The sequence below is a fragment of the Coptis chinensis genome, chromosome 3 (assembly GCF_015680905.1).
Source record: "Coptis chinensis isolate HL-2020 chromosome 3, ASM1568090v1, whole genome shotgun sequence".
Taxonomy (NCBI): domain Eukaryota; kingdom Viridiplantae; phylum Streptophyta; class Magnoliopsida; order Ranunculales; family Ranunculaceae; genus Coptis; species Coptis chinensis.
The window spans coordinates 117,279,517-117,306,655 of NC_141458.1; the positions used below are offsets into that span (position 1 = coordinate 117,279,517).

At 38.0% G+C, this 27,139-nt stretch overlaps 4 protein-coding genes and 1 long non-coding RNA gene across 7 annotated transcripts; 1 reads left to right on the forward strand and 4 right to left on the reverse strand.

The window, feature by feature from the left end:
- Nucleotides 1-7,240: 7,240 nt before the first annotated feature.
- Nucleotides 7,241-9,409, reverse strand: LOC147513480 (protein BPS1, chloroplastic-like). 2 transcript variants are annotated; one of them, XM_086596536.1, is made up of 2 exons: nucleotides 9,251-9,409; nucleotides 7,241-8,522 (listed from the first exon to the last, which is right to left on the reverse strand). In XM_086596536.1, the coding sequence occupies exon 2, from the start codon at nucleotides 8,515-8,517 to the stop codon at nucleotides 7,453-7,455; it is 1,065 nt and encodes a 354-aa protein (XP_086452662.1). In that variant the 5' UTR covers nucleotides 8,518-8,522; nucleotides 9,251-9,409; the 3' UTR covers nucleotides 7,241-7,452. The 2 variants fall into 2 exon arrangements, with proteins under 2 accessions (XP_086452662.1, XP_086452663.1); XM_086596537.1 differs by having other exon boundaries at nucleotides 7,241-8,556; nucleotides 9,251-9,320.
- A 1,918-nt stretch (nucleotides 9,410-11,327) lies between these two features.
- On the reverse strand, nucleotides 11,328-14,641 carry LOC147513481 (putative serine/threonine-protein kinase At1g01540). Its single transcript, XM_086596535.1, has 7 exons — nucleotides 13,856-14,641; nucleotides 13,321-13,425; nucleotides 13,063-13,185; nucleotides 12,810-12,980; nucleotides 12,504-12,633; nucleotides 12,201-12,410; nucleotides 11,328-11,759 (listed from the first exon to the last, which is right to left on the reverse strand). Exons 1-7 carry the CDS (start codon nucleotides 14,047-14,049, stop codon nucleotides 11,619-11,621), a joined length of 1,074 nt encoding a protein of 357 aa, XP_086452661.1. The 5' UTR covers nucleotides 14,050-14,641; the 3' UTR covers nucleotides 11,328-11,618.
- Nucleotides 14,642-16,713: 2,072 nt separating this feature from the next.
- On the reverse strand, nucleotides 16,714-17,461 carry LOC147513482 (uncharacterized). The gene is made up of 2 exons (XR_015215480.1): nucleotides 17,193-17,461; nucleotides 16,714-17,067 (listed from the first exon to the last, which is right to left on the reverse strand). It is a non-coding gene; the product is annotated as an uncharacterized LOC147513482 (long non-coding RNA).
- A 791-nt stretch (nucleotides 17,462-18,252) lies between these two features.
- Nucleotides 18,253-23,105, reverse strand: LOC147513483 (glutaminyl-peptide cyclotransferase-like). The gene is given in 12 exon segments (XM_086596538.1): nucleotides 18,253-18,647; nucleotides 19,869-19,923; nucleotides 20,048-20,075; nucleotides 20,222-20,292; nucleotides 20,784-20,795; nucleotides 20,797-20,882; nucleotides 20,977-21,094; nucleotides 21,262-21,325; nucleotides 21,771-21,835; nucleotides 22,038-22,073; nucleotides 22,564-22,620; nucleotides 22,684-23,105. Coding segments are annotated over 12 exon segments (981 nt in total). The 5' UTR covers nucleotides 22,945-23,105; the 3' UTR covers nucleotides 18,253-18,519.
- Nucleotides 23,106-24,501: 1,396 nt separating this feature from the next.
- Nucleotides 24,502-26,394, forward strand: LOC147513484 (large ribosomal subunit protein uL5c-like). Of its 2 annotated transcripts, none has more exons than XM_086596540.1 (3): nucleotides 24,502-24,845; nucleotides 24,945-25,145; nucleotides 25,794-26,394. In XM_086596540.1, the coding sequence occupies exons 1-3, from the start codon at nucleotides 24,594-24,596 to the stop codon at nucleotides 26,127-26,129; spliced, it is 789 nt and encodes a 262-aa protein (XP_086452666.1). In that variant the 5' UTR covers nucleotides 24,502-24,593; the 3' UTR covers nucleotides 26,130-26,394. The 2 variants fall into 2 exon arrangements, with proteins under 2 accessions (XP_086452666.1, XP_086452667.1); XM_086596541.1 differs by having other exon boundaries at nucleotides 24,511-24,845; nucleotides 25,857-26,394.
- The last annotated feature ends 745 nt before the right edge of the window (nucleotides 26,395-27,139 follow it).

Genomic DNA, 27,139 nt, shown 5'->3' on the forward strand with positions numbered 1-27,139 from the left:
TGGGCTCGCTTTCGTGGCTTGATTAATTAGACAACTCTCAATTTCACGCTCATAACATCATACGTTACAAGCCGCTGTGGTGCGTATATAAGACAACTCTCAATTTCGTGGCTTGATTAATGAGCCATGATGGTGAGTTAAGGGCATTTACTGTGGTGCGTACCTGAAGCTTCGGTCTTGATAACAATCATAACATCATACGTTATAAGCCGCTGTGGGATGAGGAGAACGAGTATCGAGGAGATCGCTTCTGGGCGAGATCGTCTATTGTACTCGAGTCACTTTGAAGCGAGCTCGCAAGAGGAGTACATAAGATCGGTTGGTGGTGCATTGCTTTGGGCGCGAGTTGCATAGGTTGCTTGCCCAAGTCGAGTCATTATAAAGCGAGCTTTGAGGACGAAGATATGAGGTTGGTTGTTAACTTTACTGTGCTGGACACGAGTTTGATATTCATTGGATTGTGAATATTACTCCCTCACACAGCCCCATCTCAGTAGGTCGTTTTGTACGTTATAGCGACCTGCTGAGAGAGAACGTTAGCACGTGTGTACTATGTAGCATATGTGTGGAATAATAACCGCTTCATTTTGTGGGAGTCGAAAAGACAAGACATAAGGAGACGTGTCGGTTAGGGTTCAGTGCAATGATGGCTTGCATTGGGAATTGAACGGGCGGCGTATATAAGACGGTTTGGGGAACTGAAGAGTTACTGTTTTGTTTCATTTTCTTCAGATTTTTGAGATCGTTGAGTTCTCAGGTTAGTGCTATCTCTTCCATTTTTCCTTCTCTCGTTTTGATAGTTAAACTTTGCTTGTTAGGTTCTTTCATTTTTTTTTGTTTTCACACCATGTCTGACTTCGATGACACACGATCGGAGGAGGTTATAGTAGAGTCAGTAGGGTTTGGGAGTGAAGAAGAATATGTCAGATATGAGTCTGTAGTTGCTTTGGAGAGTAGTTATGGTCGCTGTGAGGGTTCTTCTTTTAGTGGGTTCCCCCTAGAAATGTAGATTAGCTTGCTTTGGAAAGTTTTGCAAATTTGAGGGATGCTTATGATATAGATGTAAGCGACCTGGAGATACATGAAATAGGGGATGACGTTGACGCTTTAAGCAACGCATTCATCCCACGGGGATATGGGGTGGTAGTTTGTGAAGGGCATGTAACGCCTGTATTTTAAATACGTATTAATTAATTAATTAATTAATTTTCATTTAAAATTTATTGGATTGGATTTGGGATATGTGGGCCTGATTTCTGGGACCGAGTCTATGTTGGGCTTAAGTTTCAAACCCAGATATATATTCAGATTTTTCCAGAGAATAGGGTTTTTAGATAAAAATAAAATAAAAATGGAGGCGGCTTGATTGCTAGAGAGTTGGAGCACGACGATTTGGACTATGAGGGATTAATGGAGCTTTTAATACCGGTGAGTAATTATATTATTTTTTTAAAATCGATTTCACCAAAGCAATCATTAGAGTTTTGGTTCTCGCTCGATTTTTACGCTTTCCCTATTTTCGTTGTTTTGCTCCTCCTTTTGAATATTTGGATTTGGTTAGGTTAGATGGTAGTATAGTTATTTACTAAATCCTTGAAACTCTAGATTTAATTGTTGGAACTTCGGAAGGAGTCGTCCAATGGCGTCCGCGAGTCCAACAAGAAAGTTTCACCATCATTTGGTTTTGCCAACACAGGTGGTGTTGACAAGTAATCCTTGAGAGTAGAGAACGCTCGATGACATTAATTGCTCATTCCATGAAAACTGTTCGCCTTTCTTGAGGATTTGTAGGAAAGGTTGGCATTTGTCTGATGCTCTCGATATGAATCAGTTTAGAGCTGCCACCATTCCTGACAATTTCTGTATCTGCTTCTTTGTTTTTGGGTCAGGCATGTCCAAGAATGCTCGAATCTGATCTGGGTTTGCTTCTATCTCGCGTTGTGAGACTTGATATCCTAGAATTTCCCAGAGGACGCTCCAAAGAGGCACTTCTTAGGGTTAAGTTTCATCTGAGTTCGCCGAAGTTTGGAGAATGCTTGTGTGAGATGATCTAAGTGATCTCCAACTTTCTTGCTTTTGACGACCATATCGTCTATATAGACTTTCATGGTGTCACCTAACATGTCTTGGAACATATCGGTGACGAGTTGTTGGTAGGTCACTCTAGCGTTCTTGAGGTCGAACGGGAGGACGTTGTAATAGTAAATTCCTTGCTCTGTTACAAATGAGGTTTTCTCTTGGTCTTCTTCTGCTAGTGGGATTTGGTTGTAGCCACTATAGGCATCCATGAATGACAAGAGCTCGTGGCCACATGTTTGGTCCATAAGTCGGTCGATTCTTGGTAAAGAGAAGTTGTCCTTAGGAGTTTTCTGATTTAGGTTGGTAAAGTCCACGCAAAGGCGAACTGTGCCATTCTTTTTTAGGACTGCTACTATGATAGCAACCCATTCAGGATAGTTGACCTTCCTAATGAAGCCAACTTTTTTTAGATTTTCGACCTCTTCATTGATTGCTTTTCGAAATCTAAGGGATAACTTTCAAGGTCATTGGCGAACTGGTTTAGCATTTTGGTTAACATTTAGCTTATGACATGTAATATTGGGATCAATTTCATGCACCTCGATGTACGACCAAGCAAACACATCTTTATTTAATGATAAAAAGCTTACAAGTTATGCCTTGAGAGTAGGATCAAGGTTAGCTCCTACATAAACGAACTTAGGGTCATCATCAGTTCCTAGGTTGACCTTTTTCTTCATTTCAGGATGAGCAGCCGCCTCAGTGGGCTGACCGACCTCTGGGGTCTTGGTCTCTTGAGGTGTCTCTTTGATCTGAGAAGGTGGGGCGACCTCTGGGTCATAGCTTTTGAAGCGACTTCCTTGACCAAACCCCTAGTGTTCTCCTTTGGTAGATCACTTCAAGGGGTCTTGGCCAAGGTTTTGAACTCAGAGATGAAGTCTTCTGCGAGCTTAGTTTTGGCGATCTCTCATTTGGATCGATCATGGCTGACCTGGGCATGTTCATCTCCTTAAAGGGTGCGGTAGAATAGGATGTCGTCTTAACCGCTGGGTCGATCAATATCGCGCGATGATCCGGTCCACTGATTTTGACGTGGACCTCAAAGGCGTCATTGTGTGGGAGACACACCTTATTGAGGTCGGCCTCAATGAAGGTGATGTCTCCTGAGTTGCGGCCACTTGTGCGTGGGATGAGGGCCACTTGCGAGGAGAACTGGTAGACTTCTTGGAGGGCGCCTACTCGTCTCCTTTTCTCCCTGGAGGACGTGACAGAGTTGTCCTGGAAGGTAATCATGTTGATGGTTTCGTTATTGTCTCTGTCATAGGAGTGTTGGCAACGCTCATGACGAAATCGCTCACTGGAGCGTCCTCTAGCATGAGAGCGAGCTCTATTGTTATTGCAGGGTAGAGTTCGGCTGTGTTCTCTGTGAGCCATGAGTTTGTGGCACAGGTCGCCATCGACAATATTAGTGTAATGTTTGATATGCCCTACTTCAACGAGGTCTTGTAGGTAGTGCTTGAGCCTGCGACATTCGTTGGTCTCATGACACTTTGATTTACGGAAAGCGCAGTACAACTTTCCTGGTGTGTCTTCTGGCTGTTTTACCTCAGGTCGGTAATAGGTTGCTGTTTTTATTTTCTCCAGTATGTAGCTCGGAGATCTTGTAAGCACTGCGAACTCTCTTTCGGTGTGGGTTGGTCTTTGGTCTGGCGACCTTTGCAGGTTGCTTCTTAGAAGATGGGGAGCTATCTGAGATCGCAGCGGCCTCACCTGCTGCCTCCAGTCTTTCTTTTTTGAGGCCTTCTGCAAGCTTGATGTACTTCTCTACGTCGCGTCTGATTCGGCCCGGTGTTTGAGGGTGTTCCTTCATGGCGACACGGACATATTAGTGTTCTTCGATCGTGTTGGTGAAGGCCACTATAGCGAACGACTCCTTAAGGCCGCTCTCCATGGATAGTAGCTCTGTCTTGAAAACGTCGGGGAGGTCGCGAATTGGTTCGTCACTCTTTTGAGACAATTGGAAGAGTGAATTGAGGTTGGCTGTTTTACGTCTGTTGTGGACGTACTGGATGGTGAATTGGTTAGTTAGTTTTTCGAAGTTGTCGATTGAGTTCGGTCCCAGCGAGTATAACCAATCGAGAGCTCCATCTTTTAAGCTTGCTGGAAACAAGCGACATTGTAGGTGGTCGAACTCCTGCGCACTATAGAGTGCAAGACTCTGAATGTAGCGAGCTACGTGCTGCCATCGTACATTGCGAACTGAGGCTGAATGAAACCTTGGGGGGAGGGTTTATTGAGTACCTCAATTGTGAAGGAGGACGCTCGATACGTCTTCAACATCTTCTGAACGACCTGAGTAGCATCATTTTTGACAGTGCTTTGTTCGATCCGCTGGGAGAGGTTGTTGATTTGTTGGTTGACATCATTAATTCCATTCTCAGCGGTGATTCCATTCGGGTTCTGGGGCTCGACCTGAGTTTTTAATGTTGCGTTCTCTTGCCATAGCAAAGTGATGCTACCGTTCATGGCTTCCATCTGGGTTGCCATAATCTTCAGTTGATCCTGGAGGCTTTCTATGCTTCGTGGGCTTGAGATTTGTTTGAAGGTTTTTTAGTTGAAGGGTTGTGAACTCAAGAAATCGAGCCACAGACGCACCAATGTAAAAGTTAAGTTTAGTTAACCTTACTCATGCAGGTAATCTTTGGGAAGAAAGGTGTTTGATGTGGCGCCAAATGTCTTTCCTTTCACACCAAACAACTCATCGTGAAAGTCTTGAATTTCGTTTAGGCAACATCTTTACCGCTTTTCAACTCATAGGTTTGTAAAGATGGACGCAATGGTTACCTAGAAACTACAACAACTATTACAATTATTGTAAATAGAAATAAAATGAAACACAAATGAATAAAAAGAGAAGTGCAAAAAAACAAAGTAAAAGAAACTTGAACAAATGTAAGTGAGGATTAGGCCTATAATAAGGTTGTCTTCTTGGGGAAGATGAAGACATCCTTATTCTGGGCCATCAAACAGTCGACAAACCAGTAAAACCTCCCCACAGGACTCCACCAAATAACGCCGCATACGGGACTGAGTCGGTTTCTCAGGCATTGCCACTTGATGGAGGCAGATACAGTGGCAAAGCTGGCTGTTTCTTGTCCCATGCATTAACTTTTTCATTGCGCGCTTGGATTATAGTTTCTGCATTGATGGTGCGAATATTATAATCACTGGTCACAAAATAAAAACATCCATTGCAGAAGACGGCATCATCAAAGGCACATACACCCAGGTAACTTGTTTGCCATGCATCAACACCTGGAGTCCAACATGCAAAGTGTCTACCGGCACTACCAAGGAGTACAATCACACAGTTTGCCGCATTTGGAGATGTTGAGAGTACCATTTTTTAATACACATCAAGCACCACTGGCAGTAGGAGTTTGGTTCTCGAAAAAGGATCCCAAAAGGAAATCTCTGGCTTGTAAATTATATTTTTTAACACTATTAGCCAATCTTGGATAGATCCCCAACAGTATCTCCCGAAGGCTTCAGGAACTTTTAGCTCCCAGACTCTATTTACTAGTATACTAAACTAACTAAAGCATGTTCTTACCTCACTGTCATTTTGACCACAAAGCATAAGCCACGGAAGTCCAAGTTTCTTCTGGGTGGGAGGGACTGAGGCAAGTACGCACCTCCATGTTTCACAGGCAGCACCCATGGAAATAGCAGATACTACAGGTACTCGTTTTGAAATGGCGTCGACGAGACCCTCAGGAAGTCCTGCCCAATCACGGACTTTGGCTTTTCGGTCATCTTTTCTCTTTTAAAACAGCTGCTTACACACTCTCTTTCTTTTAGCCATTGTAGCAAATCTACTTCCTGCATGCAAAAAGGCAGAGCACTTTGGAACGGTGTCGACAAGACTCTCAGTAAGTCCTGCTAAATCACGAATATTAGTTTTCCGGACATCTTATCTCTTTTGAAACAACGGCTTACGAGCCATCTTTCTCTTAATTGCCATTGTAGCAAATTTACTTCCTGCATACAAGATGGCAACGCGGGTAAAAGTGGGTAACAAACTAACAAAAGTGGATTTACATTTGTGAAACTGGTTAACGTAGACTTCTCACTTCTGCACTTGGGCAATCAACACTACTGTCACCACTCACCACCATTTCCTTCGGATTACAGACATTGTTAAGAAGGTATGCATAGCTATTTAGATCATGACAATAAACTGAAAGCAGCTAAGCTAGGCTTTTATCCAATCAAATATCAATCTCCGTATTTGTGCTCAACAAGTCAAACCATATAGGGGGCAGCAAAACTAACATAATGCCACTTGCAAGTTGGATGAAGAAACCTCTCAACGCTCTGATCTTCAAAATTAAATATGCCAAAATCATGACACCCGTATCCTTTCTTAAAAAATCCCCAGGAGTGATCAATGAAGTAGATACAGTTGGGCTTGCATCCCGAGTCATCAACATAACGAGATGTAACTGTTGTACCCTAAGAACAGAGAACGATCACCAAGGCTGTTTATTTCCACCCACTTCTTGTTAGGTGTTCCAAAATCTAACTTGAGGACCTTGAATCCAACAGTTATATACAGCTTGTTATTATTTATTTATTTATTAAATTTATTACTGATGTTTGTGTTGTAATGCCTAGTTTTGTTGTTATGGCAGGTTAGATCTTTTGGCATTTCGGGATAAGAAAAATGGGATTAGATGATTTACTGTGTAATAATAAGATTACAATTATTTGTTTTCTATCGGCAACCAATAATATAATTACAATACCTGTTGCAAATATGAAGAGGAGGATTTTGGTATCAACGAGAATCCACAAACACGATCACAAAACTCCCTAACTCCCTCATCTCCAATATAAGTCCGTAAAACGGAAACTGACACTCACTCCAGAAAGGAAACCCTTGAATTTTTCCTCTAATAGCGGGAAACAAGTTTGATTTGTCAGTCTAGTAGGTTGAACAAATTCTTTATCTGATGAGGAAAAACATTGATTATTCAGGACCTGCTCAAGGCCAAGACAATATTCAGCAATGTCTGAGCAATCATGGAAGAATGCATCCATACAGTACGCTGGTGAAAGACTTGAACGTTCTCATCAGCATTTCAGCTTTAGTTAAGAATCACAGCACAATTATACTTGCATCGATATAAAACTAGTCAACTGAAAACACACGATGATGTGGGTACACAACTACATTACATAAAAGCGAATGAACTAAGACATCTTTGACACGCTACATGAAAAAGCATACAAGCAAACTGCTACACAAAGCTACTTACAACTTAAATATGGCTTACCATATAATTCAGTACAACCCAGCTTTCATAGAATATGATAAAAAAGAACAAAGTAAAACATTTGTGTACAAGTGCAACTTTCATTTCAGTGGGATCATCTCACAAACTGCTCTTTGCCATTATTCCCTTGCCTTGGGTCGGGGATAGAACCATCTCTAAGATTGCATAGCAATGCGTCGCGTCCAGTTAAAACATTCTGGAAAAACCCTTCCACCTCATTCGAAAGAAGATCCAGCCCTTGTGAAAGTCTTTCCATCTTCTGTCCCAAATCCAACACTGAAAACTTCAACGTTTCAGCCTCCGCAGCATTCCCAACTTTAGTCAGGGACTGCAACTTCTTCACACTAGAGCCAACTGCTTCCACTTCTTTCAACACTGTTGTGTTTCCATCTGCAAACAAACTCCTAATCTCTCCATTTACATTAAACTGCATGTCATTAAAAGCTTTCGCCCACAATAGTTTCTCAGAAACCTCCAAACTCATTAGTGTCCTAGATGACCCAGAAAAAGCTGCTGAAAAAACACTACACACAAATATTGTCACAACCTTAACCCCATACATAGCACGCATCAACACCCTTCCTTTGGCAGAGTCCTTAATTTTGGGATAATAAAGAGACGTAGCAAGTGCATGCAAGACACTAGAAACGCTGTCAAGCGTTGTATTTCTTGAACTGTTCTGTTGCATCCATTCATGAAGAGATGTTTTAGACTGGATAAGCTGCGCCGAGGATGGGGTGGAACTTGAGGAATCTAAGGAATGTTGAACACATTTAAGCAACAGCTGGCCTTGGCTAAGACGGGACATCTCTGAGTTGAAGGCAATACAGATATCAAGAAGCCTCACACTGTTGTCCAGGTATACATCCATCCATTTCTGGTCCCACTCAGAAACAGGGAACTGAAGCTCAGTGATGAGAACTTTGATTTCAGTATGTATCTCGCAAAGAGACTTCATTGCTGAAGTCATCCACGATAAGCTCAGAACATCATTCTTGTCTTTTGGCCTAAGACTAATCAGCTTATCAGCCAAGGTTTCCTCAAATGAATTTAACAGTGCCAATAGACTCGGAGACAGGTAAGACTCCTTGGGAAAAATCATCCGGAAAGGGTTCCCAAAAGGGAAGAAAGCCCTTTGCCCATCATGTGCACGACTCATATCAACTGCACAAATAGACACAGAAAACTTCAACCACCGCTGCAAGTAAAATCCTAATATAAGTTCTGATACAATCAGATCTATAGTAGACAAAAACCATTTTGGCCTAATATATGAGCAAAATGGAATTAGGAACCTCAAAACCAGCACTAAGTACATACAAGCAGTGATCAATACTAAAAGGATCAATTGACACAGAAGTCTCCAGTATCAAGGCTGTGTTGCATGGGTACAGTATGAGTGTCGGGTTTGGACACAATTACAGCGATTCGGACACGGCGAGGTCTGAAAATCAGTCCAAGGTCTGCTAACCAGATAAACAAAATAAGACAAGTTCTACCGTTCTAAATCAACAAAAACCACCTACCCCTCATTTACAACCCTTAAACTTTTATTCACACAAAATTTCCTAAGAATATATACACTAGACATCTATCGTTTCTTAATTAACAGATCGATCTGCATCGATACATAACAGAACTAAAAAGATTACAAATCAGATGTTACATCAAACTAAACTCTAAGGTACAGATCTAAGTCAACTCTACTTTTCAAGCAAAGATATGAGTTAAGCAACCAATTCAAAACATAATTAAATACATAGATCTAAACAATTTCACCTGGATTTGATTAATAGAAAACAAACAACACCAAATTTCACATATGAAGACTCTAACTACAAATAAAGATGATGAAAAAATTAAAACAGTTATAGAAAGATCGAAATATGGACCTTGGAATTTGTAATGAAAAGATCACCGGATTTTACGAAGAAGAAAGTAAAGGTTTTTGCAAATGCATAAAAATTACTAAACCTAAACCAACCATTTGCTTAAATGATCCAAGGCGTTGAAAACGATTTTTTTATTCTGATGGAAGTTAGTGTACGTGTGTTATGTTACTACGGACAGATGTAGGGTTTATATATGTTTTCACCGAGATATTTCTGCCCATGAGAAATGGATAATAAGATTGGTACATGTTGGAGTAGCAGATACATTTTATAGAATAAAGACCTTTTCTTTCAAACACGTCTGCAGTCTACTTCAAGGAGCCGACAAGTCTGACAACGGAAGGAAATTTCTTTGCTTCCACATGAGGCGTGAAACGTAATCCACATGAGGAGATAGAACTAAAACGCATGGCCCAGCACAAAAAAACGTCCGAAGTAGACTGTGATTGGTTGGTAAAAATAAAATAACAACTCAAACTCTCCTTCTATCTCCTCTCTCCTATTTTTTCTCTCTAAACCAGCCAATCGATTTGGGATGATGGTTTTTCTGTGCTGGCCATGTAGTGTAGTCGCCCCTTTTTTTTAACTCCTAAAATGTTGACTTTTTTGGCACACAATATGGAGTTTCTAGGTGGGCTCTGTATCCAAATTCCAAACTTATCGCAACCTTTGATTAATACTTAGAACATTTTTAGGAGTGATATTTTTCTAGTATCAAACACTAATTTTTTACTAACATGGTGTTTTTTTTATTTTCAGGAGAGTCACGTGTTGATGAAAACACCAAACCAAACACCAAATCGATCAAAATTTGGTTTCTGTTTTGGTGTTGTATCAAATCTCCGCGGTTTTTCTAACACTGCATGAGCTTGGGCTTCTATGGCGCGGTTTTGCCAAAACTGCGTGAGAGATTTGAAAAGAAAATAAATAAGAAAGTTAATGTACAACACATCGTGCTGTTTTCCCAAAATCGGCGTGGGGTTGGGCCTGTCAAATGGGCTTTATTGGCGATCCAAACCGCATCATTTGATGTCGAAAATTTGATGTTCTCCTAAAAATGGTTGGTGTTTTTTGGGTTTGGTGTTCGGTTTGACTCAAAATTTTAGTGTTTTTTTTGTTTCACTCTTAAAGATGCTCTTAGGTTAGATTCAATGTAATGGCTTCGCATTCTCTCAAAATCGGTGAGAATTGCGGTGGTTTTCTCTCTCTATCTGCATTTAACTCTATATATAAAAATTATTATCGAAGAGGAATGGAGAGTACAGTCCACGCAAGTTGAAATGGCGTGGTTTGTAAAATTTCAAATGGTGTAGAATGTTAAAAACAATTTCATACTACGCCATTTGAAGTGGAGTGGTTTGTGAAGTGTCTCCACCAAACCAATTTTGAAATACAATTTCACTGGTCGAAATGGCGTTGAAAAACAGCGAAACGTCCTCTTTATCTGTATAATACTGTTTTTTAGAGGGATAGAAATGCAGATTACAGAGCCATTGGACTCAGCCTTAGTAAGTTAGTAGACATCCTATCCTGCCAAATGAGGTCTTACGAGCAAGCACGCTCTTTTCATTCATCAACGGAGATGTAAACAGAATAATATTAATCCCATGTGGAACTATGCCGGCTTGATTATAAAGTTTTAATTAAATGTAATGTAAACAGAATAATATTGTAATGAATCTCAAATCACAATCAAAAGAATCAATATTATGCGTTCTGGCATCCCAAAAGAAGTTTTGATCCCAAGACCCAAATTTAGTCAAGTCTTCAAAGTCTTCAACATGGCTGCATGCCTGCATCTCTCAAGGGACTACGTAACAGTGTATTTGATACAGCCAATACACTCTGTATTTAGTACCTTGCACTCGGTTTTGTGTTGATACAGCTAAACACAGCTGCTGTAGGCAAATGGCAGTATGGGACAGGGGACCGGGCCACAGGCACCAAGTGGTAGTTGCATTTGAAAAGCTGACAGCAGACAGAATATAATTCTAATCTCCGGCCAACAACCTCAGAAACGTTTGAGATAGATATTGTCTTCTTCTATAATAACTAACCAATTGATGGAGAAGCGTCAAGCATCTAAATTGGCTTACATCCATTATCGAAAAATCAAAATTGGCTTACATCTTTGCTTTTCGGTTTGACCATTGACATGTATATTTTCTTGTGAAGAAGATGAATAACATGTCATGTAAACACTCGTAAGTTGTAATTGATTACATTTTTATGTCAAGGGGCAAGTAATATTCTGGTTGATATGATCCTAACAAAAAATGAATACAATGAAATGAATATAAATATAATTATGAACCCTGAGAACATCAACAGAACTGATAATCAGTCAGCAACATAACATACTTTTTATTCATCTCCTTTTTGCTTGAGTATGGTGATTGACACTACTTTGTTCTTGAACTGTAGGAAATTCAGACAGTTCTTTCTCAGCAGTTTTCGGAAGCATATGATCACGCCGGAAAGTGGCAGATTCTTCTGCAATCCGCCGCTCCTGCAATACAAGCAATGAAGCAAAGTTACGTAAGATTGTGATAGATGGGAGCCAGAATAGACTGGGGATACATTAGTAACATCCATAGCATTGATTTTTTGTTATATAAGAAGGGACTGGCTGACTGGGGAATTTGACACTTGTTCTTCAATGTGGACATTTTTAGGTAATTATGTCAAGAACTTGTGTCTCTGTTATGCGTCAAATGTCACGTTTCAGAATAAACTGGACCTATAGATGACTATGTGTTGTGTGTGTGTGTATGTGAGGTGATACCGCATGTGTATATATTGGAGACACTTCTTCCTTGATGCACGCCAGACGCAACCAACATAAGCTTTTTATTGCATAGGTCAACTTCGTGTGTGTTTGAGTGTGTAGATCTCTCCAACATAATTACCTGGACATATAGGTGTCTACGTGTGTGTGGTGACAACTTACAGCTCGTACTAGCGAATCATCTGCTTCAAGCATGTGGATGACAAGTCCCATTTTCGGCCTTTTCTGAGCATCAGGGTCGACACAACGAAGAGCGACTAACAGAACCCGTTTAAGTGACTTTGAAGGCGGCATCTCAGGCAGCTTTGGATCCACTACTTCCTCTGATTTGCGGTTTCCAACCATACTCTTCAGCCAATCAACCAAATTGACCTGCAAACAAAGTATTATTTACTTCATTTGTTTTCTAGGAGAAAAAGAAAAGGAAAAGTGGTTACGGAAATGCCACATTGATTAAAGATAAACCTCTTCACGCGGTCGACTATGATCAACAGGGTTCCTTCCAGAAATTATCTCCATCATAAGTATGCCAAAGCTATAGACATCACTCTTCTCGTTCAACATACCAGTGCACGCATATTCAGGTGCTACATATCTGCAAAATCCAACTACTTGTTATGATTTGCTTTTGTGAAATCAAACAGTTGTTTGAATAACGACAATCACAAAGCCAAGTTAATTATAACAACACATCCATGTGCAAAATGTAAGTCCAAACATCATTAGAACGAAAGTAAAAACACAAAAAATATACACAAGCAACAGACTAACCCATATGTTCCCATTACACGGGTTGTCACATAGCTATTCTCAGAATTTAAAAGCTTCGCAAGCCCAAAGTCTGAAACCTTGGCATTCCATTGTTGATCAAGTAGAATATTGCTAGATTTTACATCCCGATGTACGACCTTTGGTTCAAGACCCTCATGAAGGTAAGCCAAGCTGCAAAAACATCTGTGTTTAGCACATGTTGAGAGTTTTATTATTAAATAAAGCAAAACAAACTGTGACTAATTCATTGTACCCTTTAGCTGTTCCAAGGATGATGTTCATCCTAATTTCCCATGTTAGAGGACTGACTAGCCCCACATCACCATGAAGCCACTGGTCGAGATTACCATTGTTTACATACTCGTAAACAAGCATCCTAATAAGTCGAAGAAAAAAAAAAAAAAAAACTGTAAACTCTCAATTTATGTAACCAACCTTAAATCCAGATGAGCAAGCAAACTTCCTAATAAAAATGAACAAATGGTTAATATAATAATGAGAGTGGCAATACCTGTAAGCTCCCTCAACACAATAGCCAAGCAGTCTGACAAGATTTTTGTGTCTAACACGCCCAATTGCATCTACCTCTACTTTAAACTCTTTCTCAGCTTGCCCTCTGATATTTAATCAGTTCATTAAGTAAAATCAAACACCCTTAATCAAAACATAAGGATGCAAAACCAAAAATACAACAACTACTAAACAGTCATTAATGATCACTTGTGCAAAAAAGGAATTGTCTACTATAAATAACTTAAAATTAGCCACTACAAGTCCTCACTATAATTATACAATGCCATAAGAAGTAAGTCAAACAATGCATAATGGACTAACAATATAACAAAAATGTTTCCTAATATACCGAAAACAGTAAGACCACCAATTCTACTTACTGAATTCAGTTATCAATTATGGCACAGGTTTCTTTTATTAAAAAAATTGATACCCCACATGCATATATCGTCAATTTGTTTTCCTAACCAACAATTATCCCCAAAAAGATCACATCTTTAACAGACTATATAACAAACTGAGCAATTGGGCACCTGTTATTCAATAAATTCTTGACAGCAACAATCATTTTATCAGGCAAAACGCCGCGATAAACAATCCCATAACCACCTTCACCAATAACATTCTCATCAGCTAAACCATTAGTAGCAGCTTCAAGTTCTCTTAAAGTATACCAATGACCCCAACCCAAATGCGAAACTTCAGGTGGTCCACTAGCATTATTCATAGAAGCTGAATCATTATTCCCATTCGTAGTAGATCGACTTTCTCCACTCGAATGCCGATCAGAAAAAACCACTCTATGTTCAGCTTTCCCTATATCAATCTGAATCTCTGGTAAACTGGGTCTTGATTCGAAATGGGAAATTTCTTGTATCTCTTTTGATATAACAGGTGATGGAGAAGGGTGTTGTTGTAAAGATTGTTTTTTGACTTTGAAGAACGTTTACAGAAAGAAGATATACAGAAAAAAAGAGAGAAGAGCATTAGTACTATGAATGCACCAGCACATATTCCAACTATTACCCATAATTGTAATCCGAATATTGAAGTTTTTTCTGATAGCTCTCTGTTTATAAACGAAGTATCTATCGCAGACATTGTTTTTTTTTTTTGGTTTAAAGAGAGATGAGTTTTCGATTGAAGATTTGTTGCATGGTTGTTGGTGATGGAAGAATGGAGAGTGAGAAGTGTTGGAGTGAGATCTGTGATCTTTTTTTCTTCTGTGTGCTGCTTTCAATATACAATAATAATGGGTGTGGATGTTGTTGGTGGTGTTTGTTTTTTTTCTGAGTTTTGAGTTCAGTGTTAATGACGCGTGTGTGTTGGAGTATGGAGTTATTTACTTCTTTTACGACTTTACCAATACGACTTAATTGCCACTTGTCTTGGAAGGCCCAAAATATCGAATTCGGTAAATATTTCTGTATTCAAAATCCGATATATATCGGATATATATTAGAAATATTGGATATATCTATTTTTTTTTGTGAACTTTCCAAATTATTTAAAATATCATAAATATCAGTAAAAAAATATCGTAAAATATTGGAAATTTATATTAAAAAATGGTTAAAAAGTCAAACTATATATATCGTAAATATCACATATATCAGTTATATCAGTGATATAAAATTTTATATCGGAAATTCCAATATATATCGAAAAAAAAAATATTCAGTATTCGGTAGATATATATCGGATATATCGATGTTGGTATACAACAAAACGATATATATCGGATATATCGGCGATATTTTGGGCCTTGGTCTTGGATTTCGCTGTAAATATCGGATAACTGAAATTTCATAACACGCCGCTATCCAAATAATACCGGTTAAACTCCGATACTTATTAGTATACTGCTATACAGTGGGGGCGTGAGAAAAGAGGGAGGAGTGGAGAGGGGAGAAAGAGATATTGAAACGGCGAGGAACAAAGAGAAGAGATGAAGAATGAGGACAGACTAAGAGAAACCAACCAAATGACTTTTTGTTCAAATACCTCCCCTCGGCCCAGAACGTTTGCTCCGCTCACTTGAAAATGCTTCAGGAGTTCGGTAGACTCTGTGGATTGAATTTGTTCAAGCTCAAGTGCTCAACTTGTTACTTGAACGATTCAAGCATAGTTCGGAATTCCGACAAATTTAAAAATCGAAATTGGAAATTCATCAAATTTCGATTGATTTCAGAATAATTAATATTTCGACTCTATATTTGGAATTCCGATTTTTTGAAAAACCAAAATATTGGACAAAATTCCGAAAAAAATTTCGGAATCACAAACACTGGATTCAAGAGATATTTTTAGACCCGATTGAAATTTAGTACCAGCTGTGAATTGTGAAGATTGTGTTTATTTGGTGTAGTTTGCTCCTTTTTTTTTTTTTTAATTTACGGATGCTGTGGATTGTGATTTGGGAGCGGTCATTGTCATGTTATCTGTAACGGTTAGGACGTTAGGTACATCCCCAAATTTGGAGATTTTTCAGTGAATTAGTTCAAAAGATAGTGTACAACAAGCAAATAGCGTCGTACCACATGAATCAAAAAGCTTCAGTTGCTTACAGCATTAGTCAATTTTCAACAAATCTAGTTTCAAAGTGGCAGATTCCATAGGTTAAATATTCATTTGTCGTATGAGAACTTGTTCTGCTAATATACAGCTCATACCATTTCCATGGATGCTCCATTTGTAGTGGAATAAAATGACGCTCCATTTAAAAGAAGAAACTTTTAAGGTGAAATTAAATATTGTATTCATCAAGGTAGAACTAGATCAGGTAAATGAAAACCCCTCTTACAGAGAATATTATGTCTGCAATCATGGATGAGTTACCCGTCTCAATCAGATTTGATGTCATGTTTTTTATATTTATCCAAAAACCCAAGCGTAACAGCCGTTCTACCTGCGTGGACTCTAGCGTTCTAGGTAGATAAAAAAAAAACTGAAGTACTTGACAAGGTAAATTTTCATGAGAAATCCAAGCAGAGCAGGATATGGGAATGTCTAGAGATCACTTGCAGGTACCTACTAGTTGCATGGCTATTTTAGAGGCATTGAGAAGGCAATTCAGAGAGTTTGGAACTTGGAAGAGACTATGGATCGATTCTGATTCAGAGGCTGCTAAAACAGCTTTTGGATCATCTCAACTCCCTTGGGTTCTGAAGCCAAGATGAGAAAAGTACATGAAGGATCCCCACAAACTAAATCTCAACCACCCCCCAACACACACACGGATGACCAAGTGGGAAGGCATCAGGATTCAGGAGTCTAGTACTTGGCCCTTGTAACTTTTGTTCTTTTCAATTAATATATTTTGCTAAAGAACAAGGAAAATTTTCACATTCAACAGCAGGATAGGAAGTTAACAATAAAAAGCAACAGGATAGGAAGCAAAAATGATGTCTTATTGCAAATCCCTGCAACAAGAACTCCAAAAAATGAAAATTTCGTCCCTACAACTGTGATAAGATTAACAATAATGTGTAAGGTGGTTAATTGTCTCACAAGGACTATTAACCAGTTGAAGGCTATTTTGCGTTTTATACAGTTTTGTACAGTTAAGATATCTTTGAGGCTAAATAATCCAGCCAATCATCACTGCTCCACGCCAAAATTTGCTGACAGCCAGTCTATGGCTGTGCACTTCCTCGAAGGCATACTTGCTTTATGGAATCATGAAATGGATCCTTTACAGGATGCAGCTTGATCTCAAAAAGCTTTGACCATAGTTTCCCAGTCACTGAACAGAAAAGTTGTAAAAGGTAATTGTATAAGAAATAAAAATGAAAGGTCAATGAAATAGGACTATCCTAATTACGTTTCCTGAGAAAACACACACACACACACAATAGTTAAGTTCCATGCCTTCCCTGTACGTATATCAACCTTCCTGACAGATGACTGCAATTAGTGGAAGGGAAGGTAAATCGTCATTTGATGAATTACAATAAAATAAACCAAGGAAGAAAAAAAAATGCAGCACAAAAATGCCCCCTCAGAAAAATTACTGAAGAAATTAAGAAAATATAGGTCTCTAAACTCCATTTTCAATTGGCATATGGGTACGAGTGTTGAACTCCATCAGGGAGAACGACTATCCAAAAAACTGGATTTGAGACAGCATGTTCAAGCCCTATCAAAAATCCTGGAATTTGATGTAAATATGTAATGTTTTGTTCAAAGGCCTATGAACAACCTGGGCTATCCCCTTAATTTTGAAAAACCCAAAAGTACAGTGGTAACTATTCACTAAAAAAAAATAAAAAAAATAGTGAGAATTAGTGTTAGTAGCCCCCCCTATTGTTGAATCTTGCATCCGCCCCTGTATTTGTTAAAAGACCATACGACGCTAAACAAAGACAACACGAACTTGGGCTGTAAGAAATAAAATATACATACATTACCAGTTGTTTTTTTTCGGTAACTTTAAAGTAATAAAGAGAAGTGTGAGTACGGAGAGAAGAAAACAGAGGATGAGAAGAGTGTAGTTTTTTTGGCTCATTAAGAGAGAGGCAGAAGAAGAAGCCATAAAAGAAGAAGAAGAAGTAAGAGTTTTGAAATTATTTCTTCTCCAATGACCCGTATGCCATTGATGGTGATATTCACGTATCAAAACAGATACAAAAGTTAAAGCAAAAATGACATAAAGAGAAGATGGCGTTGTAAGAGATCTATATACAGAGAGGGAGAGAGGCCAACACAAACAGATTTGAAGTGGTAAATATGCATATGCAGAGATGCTCCATTTACACTTTTGATACTTAATAAGACTGGAGCTAGATCTGGTGAAAACCTCTTATATCTGCATTCAAAATGATCTGTCCGGTCTCGTTCTATTTCTATTTGATGTCTTGTCTGGTTATCTTTATCTGGATATCTTGTCTGGAATCTAGTCTTCTAGCTAAATATACAGAACAAAAGCATATGACAAGGTAAACATTCACCATCAGCAACGGGATGGGAAGCAGAAATGATGTCTCATTGCAAGTCACTGAAACAAGAACTCCAAATAATCCTTACAACTGTACTAAGACTTGTAGTATGTAAGGTGGTTAATCATCTCAATACGACTATAACCAAAAGGCTGTTCAACAATGTTAGTTTCAATCTGATACAATTTAATTGGTATAGTTCAGACCCGCCCAATCATCAGTTCCTCACTGCTTCAGGTCAAAATCTTACAGACAGCTAGCTAGACTATGGTTCTGCAAAAACGGAATGCTTGTCCTCGAAGGCATAGTTGTTCAATGGATCCATGAAACGGATCCCCTACAGGATGCAGCTTGATCTCATAAAGCTTTGGCCAGAGTTTCCCAGTCACTGAAGAAAGAACGTGTTTAATATCAACATGACATATGAGATATAAGTGCTCTATCCCTTTCTGCTAAATTTGAAATTTCCTCTTTTGACTCTCAGAAAAATAAGAAGGAAACTTATGACACTCGAAACGAACAAAAGGGTAGTCGATCACCGCCTTGTGTTACATAAAACTAATTCATTTACCGCTAAACAATTACGAGAACAATAGGTAGCAAGCCTCTTAGGCTAAGTCCAATGGTTTGGTGCGCCATCCCGCCAAACCACAATAGCATAGTGTATACAGTTAGCGGCTTAGCGTTTCCCAATCCAATGGTTTTTTTTTTTTTTTTGGGACTCTTCAACCGCCATTCCCACAGGCGTGTGGAAAAAAAAAAAAAAAAAAATTTTTTTTAGGACTCTCAACCGCCAGTGCCTATGGCGGGTAGGATTTTTTTTTTTTTTTAGACTCTCCAACCGCCATTCCCACAGGCGTGGGGAAAAAAAATTAAATTTTTTTTTTTTTTTTTTTTTGACTCTCTAGCCGCCATTCCCAAAGGCGCAGTGGTTTAGATTTCTTTTACCCGCCACTTTAAGTAGCGTGTAGACTTGATGCTATCCCGTTAAAACTGACGCTATATATAAGTAAATTTATACCGATAAGCGTTGGCGGGTTAGCGTTTTGACGCACCATTGGATCAAAATTTCCGTGATATTTGGTGTTTTGCCGCACCATTGGACTTAGCCTTAAGGAGTTGTTTCACGCAACCCTTAACACTTGTAAATAGACCATAAACATTTATGCAGGTCAACCTTTGAGGAACCTTATGGACATTCAGCATAATAAAACAGTACGAGTTAAGTGTGTAGAAAAATTAACTTTTGAGAAAGCATGACTACCCAGTATCTACATGTACAGTAGTAAGGATCAGTGTTTGTAGAGAGTAAACAAGGCTCCCAAACTTGTTATTTTCTCCTCATTAGAAGACCACTGACATTGCTTCGACATATGACGTAGCCTATGGTACAACAAGCTGGATTGCTATGGAGCTTCCTAATGGCTTTGTCGCGGCTATGTCACACTAAGTTGCACTCGCGCCTTATTTTAATCAATTAGAGTGCCTGAAACATTGCAGGTGCGGCGTTCTTCCTAATGGTTCAGAACTTTGTAGTATTCAATCTATATCCCCAGAGATTCATGTTATCTAATGATATATCATCTAAAGGTAAAGGGGTAAGGCATACCAAAAAGGCGGTTCTTCTCACTGTCCCATGCGATTCCATTTAAAACATCAATCTCCTGGTATGCATGAATTTTTCAATGTCAACATAGAGGTAACAGAGCATAAAAATTGATTTGGTTTTTGCTAAATGCTAACCATATTAGTTAATTATGATTTTTTTTACAATTGCATGATACTTACTCGGTTTCCAGCTTGAAACAACTGCTCCCTGGCGAAAGCATAAAACCATAGAATAAACAAACAGATAGGTCAACTTCTAGAGTATATGGAAAAAGTTTCTCAAAAATCAACAAGACCCATTCTATAAAACTTGAAGAATATTAGTCATTGATGAGAAAACCAATCAAAACAAACCTTAGAGTGGGTAGGAGAATCCATCCAAGTACAATTCCATCTTTAGGTGAAATTCGAGCAATGCAATCGGTCTGCACCATATAACAGAAAGGTTTCCTTAAGGTACTAATTATCAGACAGGATTAAAAACATATTTATATCTCCTATATAATAAAACTCAAGGGCAAACCAACTGTGCAAGTTCTGAATTTGGAGCAATGGGAGCATAAAGACAAAAAGATAGTTATGCCTGAAACTAGTATAAACTTTTATTTGCAGAAACTGTAGATATAAAGCTCTTGAAGATAAAATTGAAAGAGAAAGCCAACAAAAGAAGTTGTGGCAGGAAGAGATGGGGGAAAGTGTGGGGATAAATATGAAAATTGTCATTGCCTCGAATGTTTGTTCTTGTTCTTTTTCAAAATTCCAAGACATCATAACTTTCAAACCTAAGAGTTGTTTTTCCTACAACATAGATGCATTCAAAATGCACTTACCGTAACAAACTTGTTACATGATGGAATGAACAAACGGGTTAAGTATAAAGCACTAGCAAATATAGAAGAGAGAAAAAGATGCATACCGACCAAACATTAAGCCCAAACTTCACCATTTACATATTCCAATTCATTGAGATTATGAACTTCATAGCCATGGTATTTGACAATTGCTTTCTCTATGACTGCATTTACCAAGCTATTCAGAAAAAAAGTACAATCAAGATGAAAGCAACTTGTATCATACAAAAGGAAAGGGGTTGCTATATGCTGGAGGACCTTTAAATGTCTGAGGACTCAGATGATATAGTGTAGAAGATCCATCACTCCCAAATAACACTTTCCCATCAGTTGCTAGACCCCAACCATCCCGCATCTGATGGCTAAATTTTTCAAACTGTTTACATGAACGGGAAAAATATTAAAAAAAAAAATGAAGAGCTCTCAATATGCATGTTCATTCATACACTCTTAAAAATACTGCTTTCTTTTTATTACTAACAAAATAAATGAGTTACTTCACAACCAGAATAGAAACAAATTACGTAAAGGTGAAGCACAAACTTTGCTTAGATTATATCGATCATATATGAAACCATTTTTCTTCTTCCATGTCACTTGAAACAATCTACAAAAGTAAATGAACAAAACTCATTAAGATCGGAACATCCGGCAGATTCAATAATTTATGAAAGATGAAAGAGTTAATGAAAGGATTAACGCATTGAAAATTTCTCTAAAAGCGCCACTTTACTCTGTTACTTACTTCTAGACCAGAAAAATCACCTTCAGTTCACCAAAGAAAAATCTAAATCCCAAATCTAAATCCCCCCCCCCCCCCCCGCCCGCCCACAAGATGACATCCAAGTGAACATCTAACGAGGAAGAAACCCACCCCCCTCTCCCCCGCAAGATGACATCCAAGTGAACATCTAACGAGGAAGAAAAATCGGGATACTATTATTACATACTATTTATTATTATTTTTATAAATAAAACACTAATGAGTCTACAAAAAATTTAACTATATGATACAAAAGAAAGCTGAACTTTGTTACTGTCTCCGTACAGACCTGTCACCAAGAAGAGTAAGACCCTCCCCGAAATCAGAGCTATCCATTTCTTGAAGTACTTCAACCTAATCAAGAACAACAGAACATACAATTAAAAGGTAATTAATTTACCAAATACAGATGTATAAAAACAATTGAGACATGTTATTATGTGTTATGAAATAGGGTTATCCTAATTGTATTCTGCACGCTGCACAACTTTATACAAAAGTGTAAGGTCTTTTGTGTGCATCCGGAAAAAAAAACTTTAAAAGTTGAGTTCAATACCTTTCCTGTACGTATAACAACCTTCCTGATAGATGACTGCAATTGACAGAAGGAAAGGAAACCGTCGTTTAATAAATTAAGATGAACCAAGGAAGAAAAAAAATATACAATGCAGCATGAATATGTCCCCTCAGAAAAATTATTAAAGATATTAAGAAAATATAGGACTCTACACTCCATTCTGTATAGGTATACGGTGAATACATGTGTCGGAAACCATCAAGGAGTGCGATTTGAGACGGGGATATCCAAATCACTGAATTTGAGAGAGCATGTTCAAGCCCCTTATCAACATATTCTGTTAAGTACGTATTTGATGTAATGTATTAGTAGTAACTAGAAACTCTATCGTCATCAATTCATCATGTTTGGAGGTCAGGGGAAAGAGAGTGCCATGTTATCTGCACATTCTGATCTTGAAAACTAAGTTTTATCGAGGCACAAGGCATAATAAAATTGATTTCACTACAAGTACTTGTCATCTGAAAAATATATATCAAAAAAGGTAAAAAGAAATAGGATATACCTGACCATAAAGACCAGTTGATTCGAACAGTGTATCATTTCCAGCATACAAAAGCCCCTGAAAAAAAAACAAGTCATTTCTCAAAAATTTAAAGACTTGAATTGGAAATTGTATTAATACCTGAGTGAAGGCATTTGGATCGTGAGGAAACTGGTTGACGACTTGAATAGAGGAAATATGAGAGGAAGGGAATGGTTGAATACTAGTTGTTTTCTTGGGCAACTTTAAAGTAATAAAGAGAATAAAGAAAACGGATAGAAGAAAACACAGAGAGAGAAGGAAGTATCTTTTGGTCATTGTAGGAGGAGGAGAAGGAGAAGAAGAAGAGTTATGAAGACTCGATCGCTTATTAGTTCTTCTCTTAGATAAAGAGTTTGCCATTTATGATGTACCAAACGGATTCAAAATATAATAATAATAATAATAAAAGATATGTTCAGGAATGAGGCTTCCGCTGATTCTTTGTCTATGTTTGAACCTCATTCCGTTCGTATTTCCAACGTCATTATTTTTTATCTCGGAACTTCTGCTGAATCGGTGAGTTCAAAACGAAATTTCAGTCACGATTTATGTCTAGAAGTCAAACCTCCTAAGTAACTAAGAGAAAATCTACTGTATGTAGGCTGGCTGTAGGTGTGCGCGAAAATGGAGGCCACTCATCACGAAGTACTTTGCAAGGCCCAGATTCATGGGTACCGGTGCGCAGGCATACTCTAGAACTGCTAAACTAATAACTATATGGAAGCACGCACAAACACATTGTGCGTTTTCTTTAAAAAGTAAATAGTAATTTTAGAGTGCATGAATATGAGCCTTTTTAAAAAGTAAATAGCAATTCTAGAGTATGCACTGATGCACAATACCTTTGCAAACTCGCCTCGATTCTTGTGCACACTTATGAGTGGGCTTGATTCTTGTGCATGATTTTTCTCAAAAGTAAAAATAGAGATAAAATCATCAATATAGTAAAAAAATGGTCTAGATTCTTGAGCACACCTACAACCTATATATAGTAGATTTTCTCAAAAAAAAAAAATAGGAGTCAAATCATCAATATAGTAAAAGAATTCTTTAAAATAAAAATAGGAGTAAAATCGTCAATATAGTAAAAGAACATAATAAAACAGTCATAAAAAGTGAGGGATAAAATCGTCAATATATAAAAAGGACAGAGGCAAAACTGTCAAAACATGTTTATTAAAGCTAGATGTGATTTGAGTGACATATTTGCCCCTATATCAAATTGTATTACTATTTTTATCAAGTGAGCGGAGGCGAACGAGGCGAACATTTTTGGGAGAAGTGGGATACGTGGGACAAAAGATAGTTTGGTAGGTTTATGTATGTCTGTCCTCACCCTAACTCTCTCCCCTCCCCACCCACAAACCCATCTCTCCCTCTCTCTTCTCAACTCTCCTTTCACGCCCCCACTGTTTAGTAGTTATCTAGTATAGTTTATTATTATTGGAAATTAAATTATTTATTAGGGGCAAAACAGTCGTGAAAAAGGTGACCCAAGTCAAACATAAAAAAAAAATAACTGTGTTGTACTGTAGATCAAGCTGCGATTTTTAAGTTAGTAGAGATCAAGGCCCAAAATATTGCTGATATATCCGATATATTTTTGATATATATCATTTTTTTTGTACACCGACATGTATATATTCGATATATCTCAACCGAATATTGAATATTTTTTTATTTAATATATATATCAATTTCCGATATAACGATATATATATAATATATCCGATATAAATTGTTGACTTTGATTGATATTGTTGACTTTGACCGATATATTGATGATATTTTTGATATATCGACATACAAAACAAAATTTTGACTTGTCAACAAAAAAATATATATCTCTGATATATATTCGATATATATCGTTTTTTTGGTACATCAAAATATTCACCTAATTAAATAGTTTGGGGCTTGAAAAAACAGAGACTACTTACTAAATAAACTCAAAAACATGAGTGGATAAGTAAGACTGACAAATTTATCCTCAAGGGGAAGATCCTGAAATGGCGTCATCAGCAACTCTACATTCATGTTTCTCCTCATTCCACGGTCAATCACCTATACTTTCATCTCCAATTTCAACACGATTTCCAACACCAAGTTCAAGAAACCAATGTGGGTTTTCAGTAAAGGCTTCAAATGTCGTTCTAGTGGAAAAATCTGAAGCAGAAAAGGTTCAACGTCTCAAGACTACTTACTTGGAGAAAATTGTCCCCTTGCTTAAAGAGGAGTTTGCTTACACTAATATGCATCAGGTAAGACACTGCTTTTCCTCATTTTTTGTAAATTTTCACACTTTGGTTGTTTTTGTGGCATTGGTCGTTGAAGATTGTTTTGTTGAATTTTGTGTATAGGTTCCTAAAGTGGAGAAAATTGTAGTGAACTGTGGGATTGGAGAAGCTGCACAGAATTCTAAAGGGTTAGATGCAGCAATGAAAGATTTGTCTATTATTTGTGGTCAAAGGCCAGTGAAGACTCGGGCGAGGGTGTCTATTGCTACATTTAAGCTTAGAGAAGGTCAGCCAATTGGACTTGCAGTCACACTCAGGGGAAATGTGAGTCCTATTATTTATGCACATTGACATGATTTCTTGAAATTAATAGCACAATGGATCATTTTCGTGAATACCCAATTACTTAGATAAACTATATATAAGGTTTCTGAAAGGCCAAGGGCTAGTGAATCATAGTGCGACAAAAGTTGACTATCTACCTAAGATTAAAGGCCTGACAACCTGTCCTAGTATACTTACTAATTTATCATAATGGTGTGCAAGTCTGCCAGAAAGAATATTCAAATAAAGGAGAAGCCTAGATGAGGTCCAAACGCGCGAATTCCATGAATAACCCTAAAACATGACACTAAAAGCGACCAAGTGATCAACCTTGTCTTAAACAAGATATAGTAAGGACTTTGGATTTCATCACATAGACTGTGTCAGTCAGTTGGCATGTTCTAACTCTTTGCAGCTTTATAAAAACGTTGTAAATATAACCTGTTTTTGCTAAACGAGTTCAGTTGTGGTTCCTGCCAAACCTTACCATACATATTCAGACAAACAGATGGTTCCTTAAGTCTTTATAAATTTGCTTATTGTTGGGTTGGTAAAGCATTTACTTTGATTATTGTCAATCCTCTGCTATATATATCAGCATAGCTCACAGGAGATGACATATTAGGCTTCCCTGAGTATTTACTTGAGATTATGTACTCATTTCTGGACCAACTTATAAACTTGGGGCTTCCTAGGACAAGGGATTTTCAGGGTGTCAGCCCAAACAGTTTTGATGGGCATGGAAATTATAGCATTGGTATGCGAGAGCAAGGTGTCTTCCCAGAGATCCGTTATGATGCCCTTGGTAAACCAAGGGGGATGGATGTTTGCATAACTACCACAGCGAAAACTGATAAAGAAGGTCAAAGGCTACTTGCACTCATGGGGATGCCATTCACAGAGGGTGGAAGCCAAACTGTTGTAGTTCGCAAAAAGAAGTTGAAGAAACATCATTTTGATTCCAAATCTAAAGGACGGAGGTAAAAGTGAAGAGTGTTCTGTTGTACTTTTTGTGTATTCTTGAATTTTCCAATGTCATGTTCTTTCAAACAAATTGTGTTAAAAAAGACAAATAGTTATGGTTTCCCCAAGTAGTGAGATTTAAAAGATACTCCAAGCCTTTGGCAGTTTTGCTTTTGTCTTGGTCAGTGTTGTTGTAAGAAGAATTTTAAGTCTTGGAGGTGTTACTTCTACATTGAAATTATAGACAAAAGAGAGAAGGCATCACTACATTAGATGTCAGTATTAATATCTCAGGGTACTGCATGAAATGCTTTTAGTTTCTGCTTCTTGTTGGAGTCCACCCGTGCTTCTTTACACCGTTTGTTATCAACTGAAAGAGCACTCCTCAAGTCCAGTTAAGACTTCAAAGCACTGATCCAATTATGATGTCTGTTGGTTGATTCGTTCTGTAAAAGTGGAGCAAGCAATGGTATATAATCTAGCTGCAGTGCTAATGCTAATAAGACATTGATGTCTCTCCTATGCAGCTCCAGGATGCCAACTTAGCCGACTGAGTTGAAAATGTAGTCTGTTTCTAGAAAAGCCCTAGTCAGTCGCTACAGGTCAGTGAGTTTAGTATACAATACTCCTCTACCTTTAGGATAACAACCGGTCATTAGGCTGGTTTACAGATGTGATTAGCCTGTTTTTGTTCAGTTTGACACAGACATGGATTTAAATTCCAGCTGTTGGTGACTGAGTACTGAGGAATGAGGATGATACCACATTATGTTTAAAAATCAGCTAGATTTGATATTATCTAACCTCTCCAAGTGTAACCTCAACTTTCAATGGATTTGAAATTTTATGGCCGTTAGTTTTGGATAAAATTTGTCATTTCAAGGGAAATTGGAAATTTTGAATAGCTACTATCTTTTAGTATGCTGATCTCATTGAGAATATTCACACAAAAACAAAACAGTAAAATTCAGATTTTAGCCTCATCAGTCATCACTTATGTCATTATTAATTTTTCATTATAATTTTTATTT